The sequence below is a fragment of the Vombatus ursinus genome, unplaced genomic scaffold (assembly GCF_900497805.2).
Source record: "Vombatus ursinus unplaced genomic scaffold, bare-nosed wombat genome assembly UNPS02014945.1, whole genome shotgun sequence".
Lineage (NCBI taxonomy): Eukaryota > Metazoa > Chordata > Mammalia > Diprotodontia > Vombatidae > Vombatus > Vombatus ursinus.
The window spans coordinates 4148781-4169523 of record NW_020954723.1 but is presented as its reverse complement, the minus strand read 5'-3'; the positions used below and the strand labels follow the sequence as shown (position 1 = coordinate 4169523).

The 20743-nt window shown below is 36.2% G+C and overlaps 1 protein-coding gene across 2 annotated transcripts in view; it reads right to left on the bottom strand.

Moving 5' to 3' along the window:
- The window catches only part of RPS6KA5 (ribosomal protein S6 kinase A5), a 190953-nt gene that overhangs the window by 14743 nt on the left and 155467 nt on the right, over positions 1–20743 (bottom strand). For both annotated transcript variants that reach the window (XM_027844930.1, XM_027844931.1), the window contains exon 14: positions 14534–14725. In XM_027844930.1, the coding sequence (XP_027700731.1) occupies positions 14534–14725 (192 nt within the window). The remainder of the gene's footprint in view (positions 1–14533; positions 14726–20743) is intronic.

The window sequence follows — 20743 nt, the reverse complement described above, 5'->3', positions numbered from 1 at the left end:
CCGGGCGGGGAGAGGAGTGCAGTTCAGCATGGGCACGCAGGCAAACCAGGCCTCAGCAAACCTGGAGCAGGCCTCAGAGGACTGAATCGAGGGCATCTGTGGTGGTTTCCAGACTTCTTAACCCACAAACACCAAAGACAACTTAGAAGGTCAGCAGGAAAAGTCCGCGACTACAGTGAGAAAGAGAAGCGTGGTCCCAGCCCCAGTCCCCAAGCGAGGCCCTAGGGCGGTGGCTGCTTCCTGAGCTTCCGGCCCACAGATTGAGGGGGAATTGAGTGACTGATCAGAGGGGATTGCAGGGATCTCTTTGCTGGTACAAGATTCTCTTGCTTTGCCCTTGCATGGATCTGGGTCACAGGTCTGGGTGGTGGTCCTGGGGCAAGGAAGAGTACTGGAGAGAAGGCAAGAATTCCTTTTTATTTTTCCAGGTTAAATAAAGCACAGAGCAGGAACGTTTTGACGTGGTTTGATGTGAGTTTCCTTTGTTTTCAAGTGCGTGTTAACATTTATTGCCTTTTTTCTAGAGCCTATATCAAATTCTGATAAGCAGTATTATTTAATGAGACTTTTTAATTTTATTATTTGTTGTTTTCCGTCCCATGGCAACTGGGTATTTATACTTCACAGACAACTTTTTTGCTCTATGTCTTCAAATCATGCTTCCCTTAGACTATTATAAAAATTCTTGCTCAGAAAAACTTCCCTAGTAATATGTCTATTTGTTTATATATACTCTATCTTCCATAGAAAAGTATTCTTCATTCATCCACTATAGATAAAATGAGCACATGTCAAGTCAACAGCATTGATTATGTGACAGGCACTGTGCTAAACACTATGGACCTAAAGAAAGGCAAAAGATTGTCTTTGCTTCTAAGGAACTCACATGTTAATGGAAGAGAAAGCATAGAAATAACTATGTCCAAACAAGGTATGCACAGGATAAACTGGAGATAATTTCAGTGGGGAGGTGTTATTAGCATTAAGGAAAATTGAGAAAGGCTTCTTGCAGAAGATGGGATTTAAACTAAGATTTGGACACAGAGATAAGGAGAGGATTCCACTCCTGGGGACAGACAGTAAACATGTATAGTCAGAAGATAAGAATGTCAAACAAAAAACAGCCAGGAGGCCAGTGTCACTAGATCACTGAGTAAGTAGAAGGGAGTAAGTTATATGGAAAGATAAAAAGGGGCCAGGTCATCAAGGTCTTTAAAAGCCAAACAAAGGATTTTATATTTGGTCCTAGAAGTAATAGGCAGCCGTGGAAATTTAATGAATTGGGGATGTGTATAATATAGTCATATCTTTACTTTAGGAAGAATACTTTAGCAGCTGAGTGCAGGCCTGGAGTAGGAAGAGATTAGAGGCAGAGAAACCAACAAGAAAACAATTGCAAGAGTATAGGCATGAGGTGAGGAGGTTGGATCTGCACCAGTATGGTGGTAGTTTCAGTGGAAAGACAGGGGCTTATGTGATAGATATTACAATGTAAAATCAAGAGAAATTGGCAATAGATTGGATGGGTGTGTGTGTGTGTGTGTGTGTGTGTGTGTGTGAGAGAGAGAGAGAGAGAGAGAGAGAGAGAGAGAGTGAGGAATTGAGGATGACACCTAGGTTGTGAGCCTGGGTGGCTGGGAGGATGGTGGTAATCCTGACAGTAATAGGAAAGTTAGGAAAAGGACAGGGTTTGTGGGAAACATAAACGTTCAGTTCTGGATGAAGTGAGTGTAAGATGTTTATGAGACATTCAATTTGAGATGTCCAAGAGGTAGTTGGAGATACAAGACTATAAGTCAAGAGAGACGTTGGTGATAAAAAGAACTGAGGATCATCTGCAGAGATGATAACAGTAGCTGTCAGGTAAAACCTTGCTGAAGATCCAGGAAAAAAAAATGGGAGCAGTCAGAGAGTTAGAAAGAGAACCAGGGGATAACAGCATCACAAAAACCTAGAGAACAAAGAATATGAAGGACAATAGTTACTGACAGTGCCAAAGTTATAGAAAGGTCAGGGAGGATCAGGACTGAGAAAAGGCCATTAGATTTGGCAACTGAACAATCACTGGTAACTTTAGAGACAGCAGTTTCAGTTTAATTATGAGGTTTGGTAATAAAATACAATGAAAACATCACAAAAAGTATCTGGAGATTTTATATTTGACATATTTGGCAGATAAATGAATGAGTACGCTGATAACAAATGTGTCTATTTAGGCATGTTAGAAAAAGGGGAAGGGTAAGCATATGCATACCATTTAAAACTTCCTTACCCTCCCAAATGAGATGACTGTAACTTATGCCACTAAATCATCAAAGACCCATCCTTATACTTAAGACTAAAAGATTTTTAAAAAGGTTGATTTTTAAGTTATGTTTTGAGAAAGAAGAAGACCCATTGCTTGGACTAGTATTAAGAGATGAAAAAAGAAAAGACATAACTACTGAATTCCTATTTTTCTTCTATCTGCTCTATCAAGGACAATGATTTTCAAATTTGGAAAGTTATAACAAACATCATGATACAGTGGAGAAAATACTAGATAAGTAATTAAGAGATTTATGTATATGTATTAATCAAGACTCAGTCAATAATTATGTGTGAGACACTAGATCAATCACTTCTCTGGTCTTCAACTTCTTTGTATTTAAAATGAGGCTGCACTAGATAACCTTCATGGTTTTTAATAGCATTCAGTTTTGTAATTCTAAGAAACAGAAGATGAACATCAAAAACACAAGCAAAATGCCCCAAATCACTATCAATAAGAGAAATACAAATTTTTAAAACTCTGAGGTCCTACCTCACAACCATCAGATAGGAAAAAATGACAAAAATTGAAGACTGTGAGAAGACAGGCATACTAATGTATAGTCAGTGAAGTTACAAATTGGGCCAACTCAATTTGGATTTCTAGAAAACAATTTGAAACTATAGCCCAGAAGTCACTAAACTATATATGCCCTTTGATCTAATAATACTACTACTTAACAAATATCCCAAAGTGGTCAAAGACAAAGGGGAAAGAGCCATAAATACAAGCATATTTATAGCAACTTTTTTTGTTGTTGTATAAAGAACTGGAAACCAAGTGGGTGTCCAACAACTGAGGAATGATTAAACAAAATGTAGATATGACTATGTATGTAAGGTGGCATGGTTCCAATTTAATACAGGCAGCCAGGATCCATGGCCCATAAATACCAATACTGTGCTTGTTCTGTATTGACACACCACTATGTAACCATTAATGTAAACTTAGGAGTTTGGTCCATAAACACCAACACTGTGCTTGTTCCGTGCTGATACATCATTATGTAACCACAGATAATGTAAACTTATGAGCTTATTGTTGGCATGATGCCTTCTTTGTGTGCTTCTCTATCTATCAAATGAGCACTGGTGGTCAGTAAGTGCGGATGTTCCTGTTCCTTGTCTCAGCTGGCCCCACTGAGAGTAAAGTGAAAGTGTGGCTGTGGATGCTGTACTAAAGGTGGATGTTCCCTGCTTGTCTCATCAGCAGCCATGATAACAAAAAGACAGACAGATGTTGTAAGGGGGATGCTCCTACTCCTCCTCTCACCAGCCACTGCCAGAATAAAGTGAAAGTGCAAATGCTTCCACCCCTTGCCTTGCCAGCCCCTGCAAGAATAAAGTGATATAACTCCTTGTTGCAAGAATAAAGTAACATAACCCTCCACTGTCATCCTTCGGTCTGGCCAGATCCAGTGTAAACATGATAGAGGCTGGAGCTGAGGAGCTCCCACATTACAGACTGGAATGGAATATTACTGTTCCAGAAGAAATGATGAACACGACAAATTCAAAGAAACCTGAAAAGCCTTGTATGAACTTATGCAGACTGAAAGCAGAACGTGAAGAACAATTTATGCAATGATTACAACAATGTAAAGGAAAACAATACTGAAAGAATTTAGAGCTTTGATCAATGCAGTGGACCAAACATGGCTTCAGAAGACTGAAGATAAATCATGTTTCCCACTTTTTGGCAGAAAGATGATGAATTAGAAATGTGGAATGAGGCACACATTTTCAGACATGGCCAATATGATAATCTGCTTTTTTGACTATGCTAACCTGTTACTATTTGGGGTGGGGTAGGGGGAAGGAGAATTAAGTTGGTGGATAGTTACAGATATTTAAAAAAATAAAAGAACATAACCATTTTTAAATTTGCAGAAGAAAACAAAATGTCATAAGAGCACACAAATAGGGCAATCTTGTTAAATCTTTTAAATTTAACATAAACAAGAAAGCAAACTACATAACAAATTCATAGTTTTGTATATAATTCTGATTTGTTCTTTACATGTTGACATGTCTGTTTGTTGATGATTTAGCTCAAAATAAAAAACAAAATAGTAAAAAATAGTAAAGGAGTTATCTAATAGTTTAAAGTAAGTTCAAGTCTTCAAGCTCGGACACATTCATCCCAGAACACTGGAAGAACTTGTGATTGTGAAAGAACCTTCTATGAGAAATTATGGAGAAGAGGAAAGGAAGCAGAAAAATAGATCAGCAAATGTCCCAATTTTCAAAAGCAGATTAGGTAAATTTTAAAAACTACATATGGGTAGTCTTGAATCAGGTCCTCAGCAAAATCAGTGAATAGATGATAAACAGATGGTTTGTGAGGACCTAGTAAATAACGAGTACTAAAAAGATCCATTTACTACTAAGGAATTAGTGCCAAATTAACTTCACTTTCTTTTTTGATAACATCATTGGACTTACAGCTTTACAGATATAACATCTTGATTTCAACAAGACATTCAGCAAAATCTCTCATGATCTCTTTGTGAGGAAGATGTAAAAATGTGAATAGGAAGGCAAAAGAATTATGCTTTTCCCTTGGCCGTGTCCAGTTTAACATTTTTATCAATAACTTAGAGGAAGATGTGTCTAATAAATCTGAAGATGACAAAAAGTTGGGAAGATATGCTCATCAAATTTGAAAATGGTAGAAAGATGGGAAATATAGCTAATTGGATAAATGACAGATTCAAAATTAAAAAATGATCCTGGAATGAGACAAAATCAATAAGATGAAATTAATAATGATAAATGGAAAGTCCTTAACTTAGCATAATAAAAATCAATTTCACTAGATTGGGCAGATAATTGGATTAATGCCATTTTTTTGTGGGAAAAAAAAAGACTCCCAAATTTACACCAATCAGGCCAAATATGACCTGACATTTGAAAATGAATATCTCAGACATCTCAAACACATCTTCTTGTGTCTATATTAATATCTCTCACATCTGACTCCTCTCCATTCACACAGCTATAACTTTCATTCAGTCTCTCATCACCTCTTGCCTAGATTAATGCAAAGATCTCTCAAAAGTCTTCCTGAAAAAAAAAAGAAAAAAAAATCTTCCTGCCTCAAATCTTTCACCACTTCAGTCTATCCTTCTCATTGCTGCCAAAGTAATTTTCCTTAACTACAGATATGACCATGTGACTTCCCTTCTCAATCAACTCCAGTTGCTTCTTATTACACCTAGGATAAAATATGAACTCTGTTTAGTTCCTACTTTTCCAGCATCACTGAGCATTATGGCCCCCTTACACTTTGAGATCAAACCAAACTTGTCTCCTCTCTGCTCCTCATACATGATACTATATCTCCTCTCTCCATGCCTTTGTAATTCACTTCAGAATCTTCTCTTCTTTCAAGACATCTTCTGCATGAAGCCTTTCCGGATCACCTCAAGTTCTAATGTCTTCCCTTCCAAAACCTCTTATATTTAAGTAATCTGGGGTTTTTAAGCATTAAATTAAAAAATTTCAATTAACAAAAGTCTATTTTCTCTTTTTTCCACAGCCCCCCTCCCAAATTATGGGAAAAAGAAAACTCTAGTAAGAAATGTGCCTATTCATTCAAAACAAATTGCCACACCAGACATATCCCAAAAATATTTCATTCTGCAACTGAATTCATCACTTCTCTGTCAGGAGATGGGTAGCAAGTTTCATCATTGGTTCTCTGGAATATTAGGTGGCACTGCATTTATCAGAGTCTTCAAAAAGTTTTTTTTTAAAAATACTGTTATATAAAAAATGCTCTCCTCATTCTGCTCACTTGATGCTGCATCCACTCACAAAAGTCTTTTCATGTTTCACTGAAACCATTTATTTCATCTTAAGGTAAAAGAGTATTCCATTATATTTATGTAGCTTCTTTTGTTCAGTTATTCTCCAAATGATGGGCATTCCTTTTGTTTCCAGTTCTTTGTCACTACAAAAAGACCTGCAATACATATTTTTGAAAAAAAAATGGGTCCTTTTCCTTTTATTATTTTGGTGTTTGGCCTACCAGTGGCACAGCTGGGTGAAAGTGTATGCAGAGTTTAGTGACTTTTTGAGCAAAGTTCCAAATTGCTTGGTGATGTCAATTCATAGCTCCACAAATGGTGCATTAATGTGTTTAGTTTCCCACAGTCCCTCCAACAATTGTCATTTTCCACTTCTGTCAACTTTGCCAATCTGATGGGTATGAGATGGAATCTTAGAATGTCTTTAATTTTAATGTCTCTTATTATTAGTAACTCGAAACATTTTTCCACATAGAAATAACTCAGATTTATTCCTTTAAAACTGCCTATTCATATTCTTTGACTATGTGTGTGTGTGTATAGTCCTCTTTCATCTTGTCTCCCTCATTTTATATATAGATACACACACACACACACATATATATACATGAGAATGGTTTTTATTTTGATTAATTTGAATTAGTTCATTATATATATTAGAAATGTGAATCTTACCAGAAAAACTTGCTGAAAATACTTTCCCCTAGTTATCCATTTTACTTCTAATTTTAGCTGTATGGATTGTGTTTTGCGAAAAACCTTTTAGTTTTATGCAATAAAAATTATCCATTTTATTTTATGCAACTCTCAGAGCTATCTCTTGTTTGGGCATGAACTTCCCTCATCTATAGATCTGAAAGTTAATTTCTTCCTTGCTACATTTATGATGTCACCCTTTATGTCTAAATCATGTATACATCTAGAGATTATCTTGATATTTGATGTGAGAGGTTAGTCTAAACCTAATTTCTGCCAGACATATGACTAGCTTTCCAAGCAGTTTTTGTGCTATATTATTTAGTTTCCAATTACTCTTTAATATTAAAAAATAGCTCTTCACTGAATATGATTTTTATTGTATTGTGATCAGTAAAAGATGTGTTAAATATTTCTGCTTTTCTACATTTGCAAAGTTTTTGGGGTTTTTTTATACACTAATACATGGTCAACTTTTGTAAATGTGGCATACACAGCTGAGAAATATGTAAGTTCCTTTACATTCCCACTCAGTAATTGCTAGATTTCTATGATAGCTAATTTTTCTAAAATTATATTCAGGTTCTTAACTTCACTCTTTTTATTTTTATTAGATTGTTTATTTCTGAAAGGGATACAAGAAGATTCCCAACTATTATGGTTTTACAGTCCATTTCTCCCTGTAACTTATTTAACTTTTCCTTTAGATTCTATGTTATTTTGTACATATATATTAAATACTGATATTAATTTTTATAGTATGTTTTTTCATAATGTAGTTTTCCTGTTTATTTTTTATCATATCTATTTTCCCTACTGTCTTGTCTAAGATCATAACTGCTACATAAGCATCTTTTTTTCTTTTAAAAATATTTTATTTGTTTTAATCAGCAAACATCTATCTTCTCCCTTTACCCTTCCTACCCCCTAACCCCAGTTAGGAAATAACGGATGACAAAACCCATTACAAATATGTTGGGCAATCAAAACAAATTTCTACATAGCCCATATTAAAAAAAAAAACAAACCTTTTCTCATTTTGAGTCTTCCACTTTCTATCAGGAGGCAGGTAGCATATTTCACATTAGTCCTCTGGAATTGTGGTTAGTCATTAATTACACTAGTAAGAGTTCAGTAGAATAGAATTCCATCACATTTATAATTTGTTCATCCATTCCCTAATTTATGGGCACCTCCTCAGATTCCCATTCTTTGCCACTTCAAAAAGTGACACAGCCACTGCACTGGTGAGCATGAGACCAGCTCAATACTCTTAACCCGGAGGCGCACTGATGAGGCGGGAGACAGCAAGATGGCAGTGGCAGAAGCTCCATTTATTAAGTGCTAGTAGCTTTCTTTTATATCCCTAGTAACACCTGATCAAAGCATGATCTCCACGTGATAGCCGATCACCAAGTCTGCTGGACACCTGCAGCCCTCGTGTCAGGGGTATGAGTAGGACTTTTCTCCCAGTGAGAGGAGAGCCGAGCCAACCGTGGGAGCTGCGTGTCAGCAAAGAAGAGGTCTCGTGAGACTTCCTTGTTTTTGCCACGCAACAGGTTGTGACCCTCAGCTTCTGCTGAGAGAAGCTAGAACTCCCATGAGAAATTACCCAAACAAAAAAGAACAATAAATACTTTCTGTATCTCTTTAGAGTGTGTTTTGTGTAGTATTAATCAGTCCTCCTGCTAATTCCACATGCCCCCATTCTCCCCTTTTCCTCCCATTTTCCTGTTATGCAAAATATTTTTCTGTATCCAACTCTGTGTGTGAGGTTCAAGTGCCAGCCGTTCCTCCTGACTCCCCTCCCCCTTTTTATATAGATGTCTGCTTGCACACACTGATTATGTGAGATAATTTCCCCTAATCCTCCTTTTCCTATCTCTACCCCCAGTATATTCCTGTTCCCCTATCTTTCCATACTTTTCTTAAGATCATCAAGACATAACAGAACCACTCCCAGTCTAATTGGACTCCCTCTATGACTCTTTTGATGGTAGGGCCGAGGGGGGCTACATGTATCATCTTCCCATATTTGAACGTAAATAGTTTATCCCTGTTTAATCCTTTATCTTCATATTTATCTTTGTATGTTTCTTTTCACTTCAGTATTTGAACTCTGAAGTTTCTAGGCAGCTCTGATCTTTTCATCAACATTGCTTGGAAGTCCTTGATTTTATTAAAAATCCATTTTTTTTCCTCCTGGAGTATTATACTCAATTTTCCTGAGTAAGTTATTCTTGGCTGTAAGTCCATTATCTTTTACCTTCAAGATTATTGCATTCCAAGTTCTTTCCTCCTTTACAATGATGGCTATGATTCATGTGTGATCCTGATTGTGGCCCCTTGATATTAAAAATTTTTCTTTTTGGTTACTTAAGTTTTTTTCTTTGGCCTTTAAATTCTGGATTCCACCTATGATGTATCTGGGAGTTTTCAGTTTGGGCTTTTAGAAGGTAGTCAGTATATTATTTCTATTCTCATTTTGCCTTCTGGTTCTGAGCAGTGTGGGCAGTTTTCTTACAAGATTTCTTGAAATAGTCTAAAAATTAGTCTCTCTCTCTCTGATCACAGAAATCAGTTCAGTGATTTCTAAGTGTTTCCTTCTTGATCTGTTTTCTAGGTCAATTGTTTTTGCTATGAGATACCTTATATTTCCTTTATTTTTTCAAGTTTTAAACCTTAGTATTTCTTGTTGCCTCATGGAGTCACTGGCTTCTATTTGGTCCATTCTAACTTTCAGGGAGTTTGTTGCTTGGACAAGGTTTTGAATCTCTCGTGTCAAGCTGTTAATTCCCTTCCCAATTCTTTTTTCCATAGCATTCATTTCTATTCCAATTTTTCTTCAAGCACTCTTATTCCATTTATAAAATAACATTTTAAACTCCTTTTTAAACTTTTCTTTCATCTCTTCCAGAAATTCTCATTGAATTTTTGCCCAAGCTATGTTTTTCTCTGAGGCTCTGCTTATATATGTTTTGGAATCTGGGTTCATTTTTTGAGCTTTCCTGACACCAAAGTAGCTCCTTATGGTGAGATTCTTTTTTTGTTTGCTCATTCTTCCAGCTTATTTCCTTACTTTGAACTTCATGTTAGAGTTGGCCTCTGTGGCACTTCTGGAGGTTAGATCTGAGCTTGTCCTTTTGCAGCTTTCTTAGGGTAGCGGTGCGTTGTTCTAGGATCTCAGAGACAGGAGCTGCTAGCTTTCAGTGTTCTCAAAGTGATCTGATCCTGTGCCAAGTCTGATGGCTGCTTCCTTGGTCTAAGCTCCGCAAGTTCTTGAGCTGGGTTTGAGTCTGTGCAAAAGCAGACTGCTGCTGGACTCTGCCTCCATCAATCAACCAGAAAGTTTTGTTGGTTCAAGTAGTAGAACTGTAGGTTCCTCTTTGGTCTGAGATTTTTGCCTTAGTTTTTTATCTGCTGGTTGGGCTAGATGGTGGAAATAAGACCCTATTTTGAGTCTAGGGTCTGAGCCACACTCCTACTGGCTTCTGAGGTTCCTCCTTTCTTAATATACCACCCAGAGCCTACTTACCTAGCAATGGCAAGCCCATGATTAAGTTCCCTTCTCAAAGGAAAATGATAAATGTTGGAGAAGACATGAGAAAACTGGAACACTGATGCACTGCTGGTGGAGTCGTGAACTGATTCAACCATTCTGGAGAGCAATGTGGAACTATGCCCAAAGGGCAACCAAACTGTAAATCATACTCTTTGATCTGGCAATATCACTACTAGGTCTTTATCCCAAAAATATCATAGAAAATGAAACAAAAATATTTATAGCAGCCCTTTTTGTGGTGGCAAAATTTTGGACATTGAGGGAATGCTCATCAATTGGGAAATGGCTGAACAAGCTATGGTATATGAATATAATGGAATACTACTGTGCAATAAGAAATGATGATCAGGCAGATTTCAGAAAAAACTCTGCCATCTTGGCTCTGTCCCTACACAAGTCTGTGCGTGTGTGTGCGTGTGTGTGTGTGTGTTCACCTGAAGCAAAATAGATTCTTCCTCTGCTTCTTATTTTAACTCTGAAAATATTTAAGTTTCAAGTGTGTTTTTTTGTAAACAACATACTGGAGGATTCTGCTTTTAAACCATTCTTCTATCCTCTTCTGCTTTATAAGTAGGTTCATACCATTCACATTCATAGTTATGATTATTAATTGCATATTTTCCTGGAAGTTTTCATTGTGGGATCGAGGTGATTGGTGGATTCTTTCAATTATTTATTTTACCCTTTGGTTCTAAGATATCAGGGCAGTTTTCTTTGATAATTTCTTGAAAGATGCTATCCAGGCTTTTTTGATCATGGCTTTCAGGAAGCCCAATAATTCTTAAATTATTTCTCCTATATCTATTTTCCCGGTCAGTTGTTTTTCTAATGAGATATTTTACATTTTCTTCTATTTTTTGATTCTTTTGATTTTGTTTGATTGATTCTTGCTATCTCACAGAATCATTACTTCTATTTGCTCAATTCTAATTTTTAAGGAATTATTTTCTTCAGTTGGCTTTTGTACCTCCTTTTCCATTTGGCCAATTCTACTTTTTTAAGGAGTTCTTTTCTTCAGTGAATTTTTGCACATCTTTTTCCATTTTTTGTGCTTCCTTTACCCAGCTCGACTCTTTTTTCATAATTCTCTTGCATAACTCTCATTTCTTTTCCAAGTTTTTCTTATTCCTCATTTATTTGATTTTTAAAATCTCTTTTGAGTTCTTCCAGGAGAATTTTTTGGGCCTGAGACCAATTCATACTCCTCTTTGAGGCTTCATATGTAAGCATTTTGACACTGTTTCTTCTTCTGAGATTCAGTTTTTGCTGTTGTTGTTGTTGTTGTTGTTGTTTTTGGTGAGGCAATAGGGTTAAGTGATTTGCCCAGGTTCATACAGCTAACGTATATCATGTGTCTGAGGCTAGATTTGAACTCAGGTCCTCCTGACTCCATGGCTGGTGCTCTATCTGCTGTGCCATCTAGCTGCTCCTGAGTTTGTGTTTTGATCTTCCCTGTTGCCATAATAGCTTTCTCTGCTTAGGGTTTTTAAAAAATTTTTCTTGTTTTTTAGTTTATTTCATGACTTTTAGAGCTGAGTTCTGCTCTTAGGACACTGTCCCAAGCTTCTTGCACCAGCAGCTAGGGGGTCGGTCACTGGCTTTCTGTGCCATGGACTCCGGGACTGGCAGCTAGTCTGTTATACTGGGATCTCCTAGCCTAGTCTTGCAGGTTGTGTTGGGGCCTCTGGGTCTGCTAGGCAGCACAAGCCTGCTATACTGTGGCTGGAGGCTTCACAGTTGGCCCACTGTGCCACTGGCCTGCTGAGCTAGGACCGTGGGGCCTCAGCTGCTGATTGGTGCTGGGGCTAGAGGCCTCCTGCTGGCTTACTCCAACAGTGCTTGTACTGGGCTGTGCTCCCCTTTTACCCAAGTGAGACAGACCTTTCCTATAGTCCTTCCAAGTTATCTTGGGCTGGAAAATTGTTTTACCCTCTCCTTTTGTGGGTTCTGTTACTCCAGAATTCGTTTTGAGGTATGATTTAAAGTTGTTTCAAGGGAAATTGGAAAGAGCTTAGGTAACTTCCTGCCTTGTCTCTGCTACCTTGCCTCTGCCTCATGCATATTTTCCTCCATTCTATTTGCTTATACTCTTTTTTCTTTCTGCTCCACTTTTCTTTCTTCTTCATTTAGTACAATAATTTAAGTGATTATAATTAATGAAATCTGAATTCACTTACATAGAAAAAATAGAAGCTAATATTGTGTTTTTCAAAATAAGCTGATTTCTGATTTTATAAGCTTCATATCAGAATTGTTGAAGTGATAAATTAGATCTTGAAGGTTTTACAAAAATAATACAATTAAGGCTTAACACTGTTTAAATACAAAATACTTACAATTTCATCAATATGGATGCTCCCTCTAACAACACAGATTGCAACCCCTCCATACCTTAGTACAATTTTAATAGTAGCTCTGTTCCCCCCACATTCCAAATATTTATTGCATGGCGAACAACTTTCTGGTAATGAATCTCTTTAAATTCCATAGCACATAGGTAGGACCAGCCCTGAAGTCTTTCTGGGTTAATAAGCCTTGTCAGAACTCATAATGTATTAGCATAGCCTTCAAGAGACAAGGTTACCTCCATGCTATGATTTTCAAGAACCAAGGCTACTCTCATGCTATGATAAGATATCAGTGGAGACAATTTAAATAATATAATAACTAGAAGTAATCTCTTCCCAATTTTCTTTCATAACACTTCGTATTTCTCTAATGCATTCTATTACATTCTAATTTACAATACATTTATATGGGTACATGTCTTATCTTTACTACTAGATGGTAAGTTCCTTGAAAGCAAGGGCCATGACTTATTTACATTTACATTTCCTAAGGGTCTAGTATGTATGATAGGAACTTAATAAATGTCTTCTGAATGGAAGAATAAAAGATGATGGGCAATGGCATCAGGGGACACACTATTGCTTATTCAGCCCATTGTTCTGTTTCTGAAAGTGGCACCAAATATTTTGTGACACTGGGGTTGCTACATGCCATGAAATATATCCAAACATTTCTAATTGTTCTTAAAAGCTTATAATAAATCATTGATTAATTTAACTAAATCATTCTTGGATTTATGTTTTCAGGTTGTATAGCCTCTCAGGATAGAAATTTTCTACAATTTTATAGTTTTAATGAAAAGCTAAATAATACCATCTCTTTATTATCCTACTTTCATATTATATAAAACAAAATGTTAATTTATTTTGATATTATACTGTAGCTTCTTGAATTATAATGCAACTCATTTGTGTTTATTCATATCATAATATAAAGCTGCTCACCAAATATTTTTGCAAATAAAAGGCATATTTTAATTCTAATGTATGAGCCCAAAATTCAAAATGAACAAAGAATAGTACTAATACATTTAAAACATACTAGCAAATGAATCTGCTGAAGAATAAGCAGCAAACAAAAGGGTAAAAAGAAACTATGATAGCTTGAGAGATATCTCTAGATAGATATATGACATATTCAAATAAATTAAGAAATAACTTGTAGGGCTATGAGAATTAAAAGTTTAAATAAAAGAAAAGGCAAAAATAAGTAAGAACATGTCCACAAAAAGGTGAGAAGAATGGCAAGGGGACTAGAGAACATCCCATACACTGACTGATTAAAGGAGACTGGAAAGAAGAAGACTTAGGGGTGATTTGATAGCTATCTTCAAATAACTGAAGGGCTGTCAAATGGAAAAGGAATTAGATATGTTCTGTTTGTCCCCAGAGGGCAGAACTAGGAACAAGAGGTAGATGGTGTAGACAGAAAGATTTAGGCTCAAAGTAAAGAAAAGCTTGGTGTAGACAGAAAGATTTAGGCTCAAAGTAAAGAAAAGCTTCTAATAATTAGAGCTGTACCAAAGTGAAACAAGTTGTCTCTGGAATCAGTGGATTCCCCTCAATACTTTGAGCAAACCTGAATGGCCAATTCTTTAGGATGTTGTAGAAGAGACTTTTGGTCGGCCACAAGTTGAGGTTCCTTTTATCTTTTAGATTCTGTGATTTTTCAGAAATCTAATCATCTGTGTATTTTGAATAATTAATCCACTGGTATTCCCAAATTCAACAATGTGATAGCAGCAAGATATCAATTCAATATACTTAATTACTTGAACAAGTTTATTACATTGAAAGAAACTCACCAAAATGACTCCCAAGCTCCACAGATCACAAGATTCATCATAGCCATTATGATTTAAGAGCTCTGGAGCAGCATAATGAAGGGTAAAGCACGGTGTTTTAAGAGGCTGATTATCAGGTGGCTTTAAACGTGCAAATCCAAAATCAATTACCTTAATTTCCAAATTATCATTTTCATCAGTGAACAATAAATTCTGTAAAATATAAACATTAAAGTTAGATTAATGATTAACATTCCATAATAACAGTTGCCTTTATGCAATGCTTTTAAGTTTATCAAATATTTTACATATATCATCTCATCTGCTTTTCACAACAACCCTATGAGGTATGTACTACAGATATTATTACCCTTATCTTACTGATGAGGAAACTGAAAATCATCATGTATCATATAGCTGGTAATCTCCACTTACTCTAAGGTTACCCTTCTTTCCACTATACCATACTTCCTTCCCAGTAGAAAAGATCCTTGAATATATGCTATTTATAACTATAATTTAGAGAAGTAGCATAGTATAGTAGCTTATGAACAGAAGGATGTTGGATTAGGTGGATTCTACTTCTAACTTCATGAAAAATATCAAACCATTGACAACGGGCAAAACACATGATTTTTCTGTGCTCAATCTTATCATCTGGCAAACAGGGATAATACATATTTCCATCTCTAAAGACAATTATCATAAAGATTAAGAAATAACTGAACTGTGCTTTTAGATCACTAAGTGAAGTATAACACACTTGTAAGATATTTCTGATTGTTTAGAATTCAGTAGTATAGAAGCTCAGCTCTACTTAGCAGCATATGTGGTATATATTTCACATAGACTAAAGAAAACTTACATAAATAAGTCTCATGTGCTATTCTGCACAGAATGCCCAATAGGCTACATTAAAAATGCTACTGAACAGATTGGTAGTACTGTATAAAAATATACTTCTGCTAGAATTTACTATAAATATTGGTGCATTGGCAAACAGACCAAATTTAGGGAACAATCTTCAACTCTACCAAATTATATCAGAGTTCAAGTTCCCTGATTTATGTAACAAACAAATTCCTAGTAAAGTATCAGAATTAAATTGCTGTCAAGAGTTTTGCATGTTATGTTGTATTGTCCAGGGAAAGAGAACTTGATTAGGAGTCAGGAATCCTGGGTCCCAGTTCTCATTTTGTCACCTATGGAACTCTGACCAGTCTCTCGCTGAATCTCACCATTAAAATGATGAAATAAGACTAGCTGATATCTAACATTCTTTCCAACTATACATTTAATGTGTTTCTTTATCTTCAGATTCTGGCAATTAGAGAAAGATATATCTTTATAGTATCTTCAGTTGGCAATCTGTGTTTTTGAAATTTTTTTAAAATGAGGAAAATGTATTGCCATTTGAATATAGTCATTTTTTATTTTACATTGATTCTATGTGACTGGCAAGTAGAAATACGTTGTTACATTCAAAAGAAAAGAAATGCTATGTTAATATTTTAATTATGGCTTATTTTAAATAAAATAACCCTTTATTGATATTTTGCTTTTTACATTTACATTTTACATAGTTTTCCTTAATACTCCTCCCCTTCCCAGAGAGCCATCCCATTTAAAAATAGTATTTTCTTATGACAAAAAGAAAAAGACAAAAAAAACCCAGTACAATCGATCAATACATTGAAAAAGTCTGAAAACACATACAATATTCAATGCTTGTAGACCTCTCACCTCCACAAAGGGGTGTGTTAAGAATGTATTGTCATGTATCTTCATTCAAGCCACGCTTGTTCTTTATAATTTTGCAACATTCTCCTTTGATTTTGTGTGTGTGGCTGCTCTTAACATTTACACTGTTGTATTCATTGTGTGTACATATTCTGCCTCTGCTTACTTCATGCAGATAGTTCCATACCTCTCTGTATTCATCACATTCATCATTTCTTATAGCACAAAAATATTCCATTACATTCATTTACCACACTGTGTTTACTCACTCCCCAATCAATGGACACCTACTTTGTTTCCAATCTTTTGCTATTGCAGAATACTGCTGTAAGTACTTTGGTGTATATGGGAATTTCCTTCCTTTCAATGACTTCCTTGGGGTATGTGCCCCAAAATGGAATTTCTGGGTCAAAGAATATGGACATTTCAATTGTTTTACTTGCATATCTCCAAACTGCTTTTCAAAATGCTTGTATCAATACTTGTATCAATTGGGGGAACTATTGATAGTTCCACAACTTCTCAAATATTGACTTTTGCCATCTTTTCTGATTGGCAGGGTTAAAGGTGAAATCTCAAAAAGGGTTGTTTTGATTTGCATTTCTCTTATTATTAGTGATTTGGAGCATTCTTTCATGTAGTTGTGAATATTATGTAATTCTTTTGAGAACTACTGGTTCATATCCCTTGATTACTAGAGAATGGCTATTATTATAAATATGTACATACACATACAAATAAAATATTCACATATATTTATATATGTAACATGAAACATAATGTTAATTGGTTATACATCTTGGGGTAAATTATCTCACATAAAAGGGGAAAGAACAAGCTTTTACAGGGGCAGTTAGGTGTTGCAGTGGATAGCGCTCTACCTTGGAGTCAAGAGGGCCTGAATTCAAATGTGGCCTCAGAAACTTGACACTTACTAGCTGTACAACCCTGGGCAAGTCACTTAACACCGAATGCCTCACCAAAAAAAAAAGAAAAAAAAGAAAAAAGCTTTTACAGTGGAGGGGAAGAGGGGGGAAGTGAGAGGGAATGAGTGAATCTTACTCTCATTGGATTTGGCTTAAGGAGGGAGTAACATACACACTCAATTGGGTATGGAAATCTATCTTACCCTACAGGAAAATAGGAAGGAAGGGGATAAGAGAGGGGGGATGATAGAAGAGAGGGCAGAATTGGGGAGGGGGTAATCAGAAGCAAACACTGGAGAGACAGGCTCAAATGAGAGAATAGAATAAACGAGGGGCAGGATAGGATGGAGGGAAATACAGTTAGTTTTTCATAACATGAGTATTACGCAAGTGTTTTGCCTGACTATACATGTATAACCCGTATCGACTTGCTTGCCTTCTCAATGAGGGAAGGTAGGGAAGGAAGAAGGGAGAGAAGTGGGAACTCAAAGTTTTAAAAATGAATGTTAAAAATTGTTTTTACATGCAATTGGGAAATAAGATATACAAGCAAAGGGATACAGAAATCTATCCTGCCCTACAGGAAAATAGAAGGGGAAGGAGATAAGAGAAGGGGGGGTGATAGAAGGGAAGGCAGATTGGGGGAAGGGGTATTCAAAATGCACACTGTCTTGGGGCGGTGGTGGGGAGAGATTGGGAGAAAATTTGGAACTCAAAATCTTGTGGAAGTGAATGTTGAAAAGTAAAAATAAATAAATTAATAAAAATACAACTAAAAAAAAGTTTTGCTTCTGTCTTTGACCTATTGCAATTCACTCTCCCTTCTATCACTGCCCCCTCCTCTTATATCCTTGCTTTCCTACCTTCCTGTAGGGTTAGATAGATTTCTATAACTAAGTATATATGTAATTCCCTCTTTGAGTCAATTATGATGAAAGTAAGGCTCATGCACTTCCACCCCCTAAGTTCCCCATCTTACTCTACACTGTAAAATCTCTTTCGTGTCTCTTTTATGTCAGATAATTTACCCCAATCTCCTTCTCTCTTTCCTCTTCTCCCAGTGCATTCCTTTTTCTCACCCCTTAATTTTATTTTTTAGATAATAATCACATCATATTTCATTCACAGGCCAACTGTCTATATATACTCCTTCTAAATGCTCTAGTAATGAGAAAGTTTTTAGGCATTATAAATATTTTCCCATGTAGGAATGTAAATTGTTTAACCTTATTGAAACCCTTATGATTTCTCTTTCCTTCTCTTGAGTTCTGTATCTGAAACTCAAAATTTCTCTTTATCATTGGTCCTTTCAACAGGTATGCTTGAAAGTCTTCTATTTCATTGAATACCCATTTTTCCCCGATTGATTATACTCAGTTTTGGTGGGTAGGTGATTCTTGGTTGTAATCCTAGCTCCTTTGCCTTTTAGAATATCATATTCTAAGCCCTCAGATCCTTTAATGTAGAAATGGCTAAATCTTGTGTTATTCTGACTGCAGCTCAACAATATTTGAATTCTTTCTTTTTAGTTGCTCACAGTAATTTCTCCTTGACCTGGGAGTTCTAGAATTTGGCTATAACATTCCTGGCAGTTTTGGGATCTCTTTCAGGAGGTGATCGGTGGATTTCTTCAACTTCTATTTTTTACCCTTTGGCTCTAGAACATCAGGGCAATTTTCTTTGATAACTTCTTCAAAAATGATGTCTAGGCTCTTTTTTTTATCGTGGCTTCTGGTAGTCTATTATTTCACTCAAAAATTTTTGTTTTATTGTTTCTTGATTATGGTTTTTTAAATTCTGTTTTCTTGATAAAGTCATTAGCCCTCATTTATCCAATTTTAATTTTTAAAAAATTGTTTTTTTTTTCAGTGAGCTTCTTTATCACCTTTGCCATTAGGCCAAGTTTACTTTTTAAATTCTTTTCTTCAGTGAATTTTTGTACCTCTTTTTTCCATTTGGGCAATTCTGCTTTTCAAGGCATTCTTCTCCTCACTGGAATTTTGGATGTCTTTTACCATTTGGCCTATTCTTTTTTTAAAACTGTTATTTTCTTCAGTATTTTTTTGTGCCTCCTTTACCAAGCTGTTGACTCTTTTTAAAAATTTTCTTGCATCTCTCTCATTTCTCTTCCCAATTTTCCCTCTACCTCTCTTACTAAATTTTAAAAATCTTTTTTGAGTTCCTCCATGTCCTGAGACAAATTAATATTTTTCTTTGAGGCTTTGGATGTAGCAGTTTTGACTCTGATGTCTTCTTCTGAGTGTGTTTTGATCTTCCTTGTCACCATAAGTAATTTTCTATAATCAGATTTTTTCCTATTGTTTGCTCATTTTTCAGCCTATTTCTTGACTTTTAACTCTGTACTAAAGTGGGGCTCTGCTTCTGGGGTAGAGGGCTCACTTTCCCAGGCTTCAAGGTTTCTGTGCTGCTAGCTTCAGAGCTAGTTCTGGGGGGAGTGTGGTCTGTAAGCTTTCAATTCTTCCAAGGTAGTATGATCTAAGGAGAAGTGTTTTTACTACTCTCCTGGCCTTTGCTCTGGTCTGAGTGACCACAAGCACTCTTCAGCCCTGGAACTGTGACCAGGGTCCCTGCTCCCCTGCAGCCACAAGCTCTTGTATGCTAGTGATCTTTCTTGCCGTGGCACTGACATCCACGGCTGTGAATAAATCTGAACATGGGCAATGCAACAGAGTTCTGCTCCCAGTGCCAGCAAAAGGACCCCTGTAATCTCCTTCTGAGTAGTTGTCTGACCCTCTCTTACCATCTGTGAGCTGAGAGGTCTGGAAGCAACTGCTATAGCTGCTGATTCAGTCACTCCCAAGGCCTGTTGCTGGTTTGCTGGGGATGGTTTGCACTGGCAAGGCCTGCACTGGACTGTGCTCCTCTTTCACCCCAGTGTGACAACAGACATTTCCTGCTAACCTTCTAAGTTGTCTTGGGCTGGAAAATTGTTTCACCCCTTCCTTTTATGGTTTCTGCCACTCCAGAATTTTGTTTTGAAGCATTATTTAAAGGTGTTTGGAGAGGTTGGGGGGAAACCTTAGGCGAGTCCCTGCCTTTTCTCTGCCATCTTGGCTCCACCCTCTCTCTATTTTGTTATCTGTGTTTGTAAGGATATGATTTTCCCTTTGAGGACTGCTTTATCCACATCCCAGAAATTTTAGTATATTTCACATTTCTTTCACACAACTGTTGTTTCTATGATTTATTCTTTGATCTACTCATTATTTAAAATTTCACTGTTAAGTTTCCATTTAAATTTGTCTTTTGTTTATGATCATTGAACTAATCGCTATTTTTATTATGCTATGGACTGTAAGTGATATATTACCATTTCTGAGTCTTCACATTTGTTTGCAATATCTCTGTACTCCTATAAAACACATATTTTTGTTAGGTCATGTGGTGCAGATAAAACTGCATATTCTTTTGCAGTTTCATTCAGAAGATACTATAATTCTATCTCTGGTTTCTCCATCAATTTGTTCAGTGCTAATCTTTGTCTTTTGTATATATTTCTGTTAAGACTTATCTAAAACTGAGAGTGGGACACTAAAATCTCATA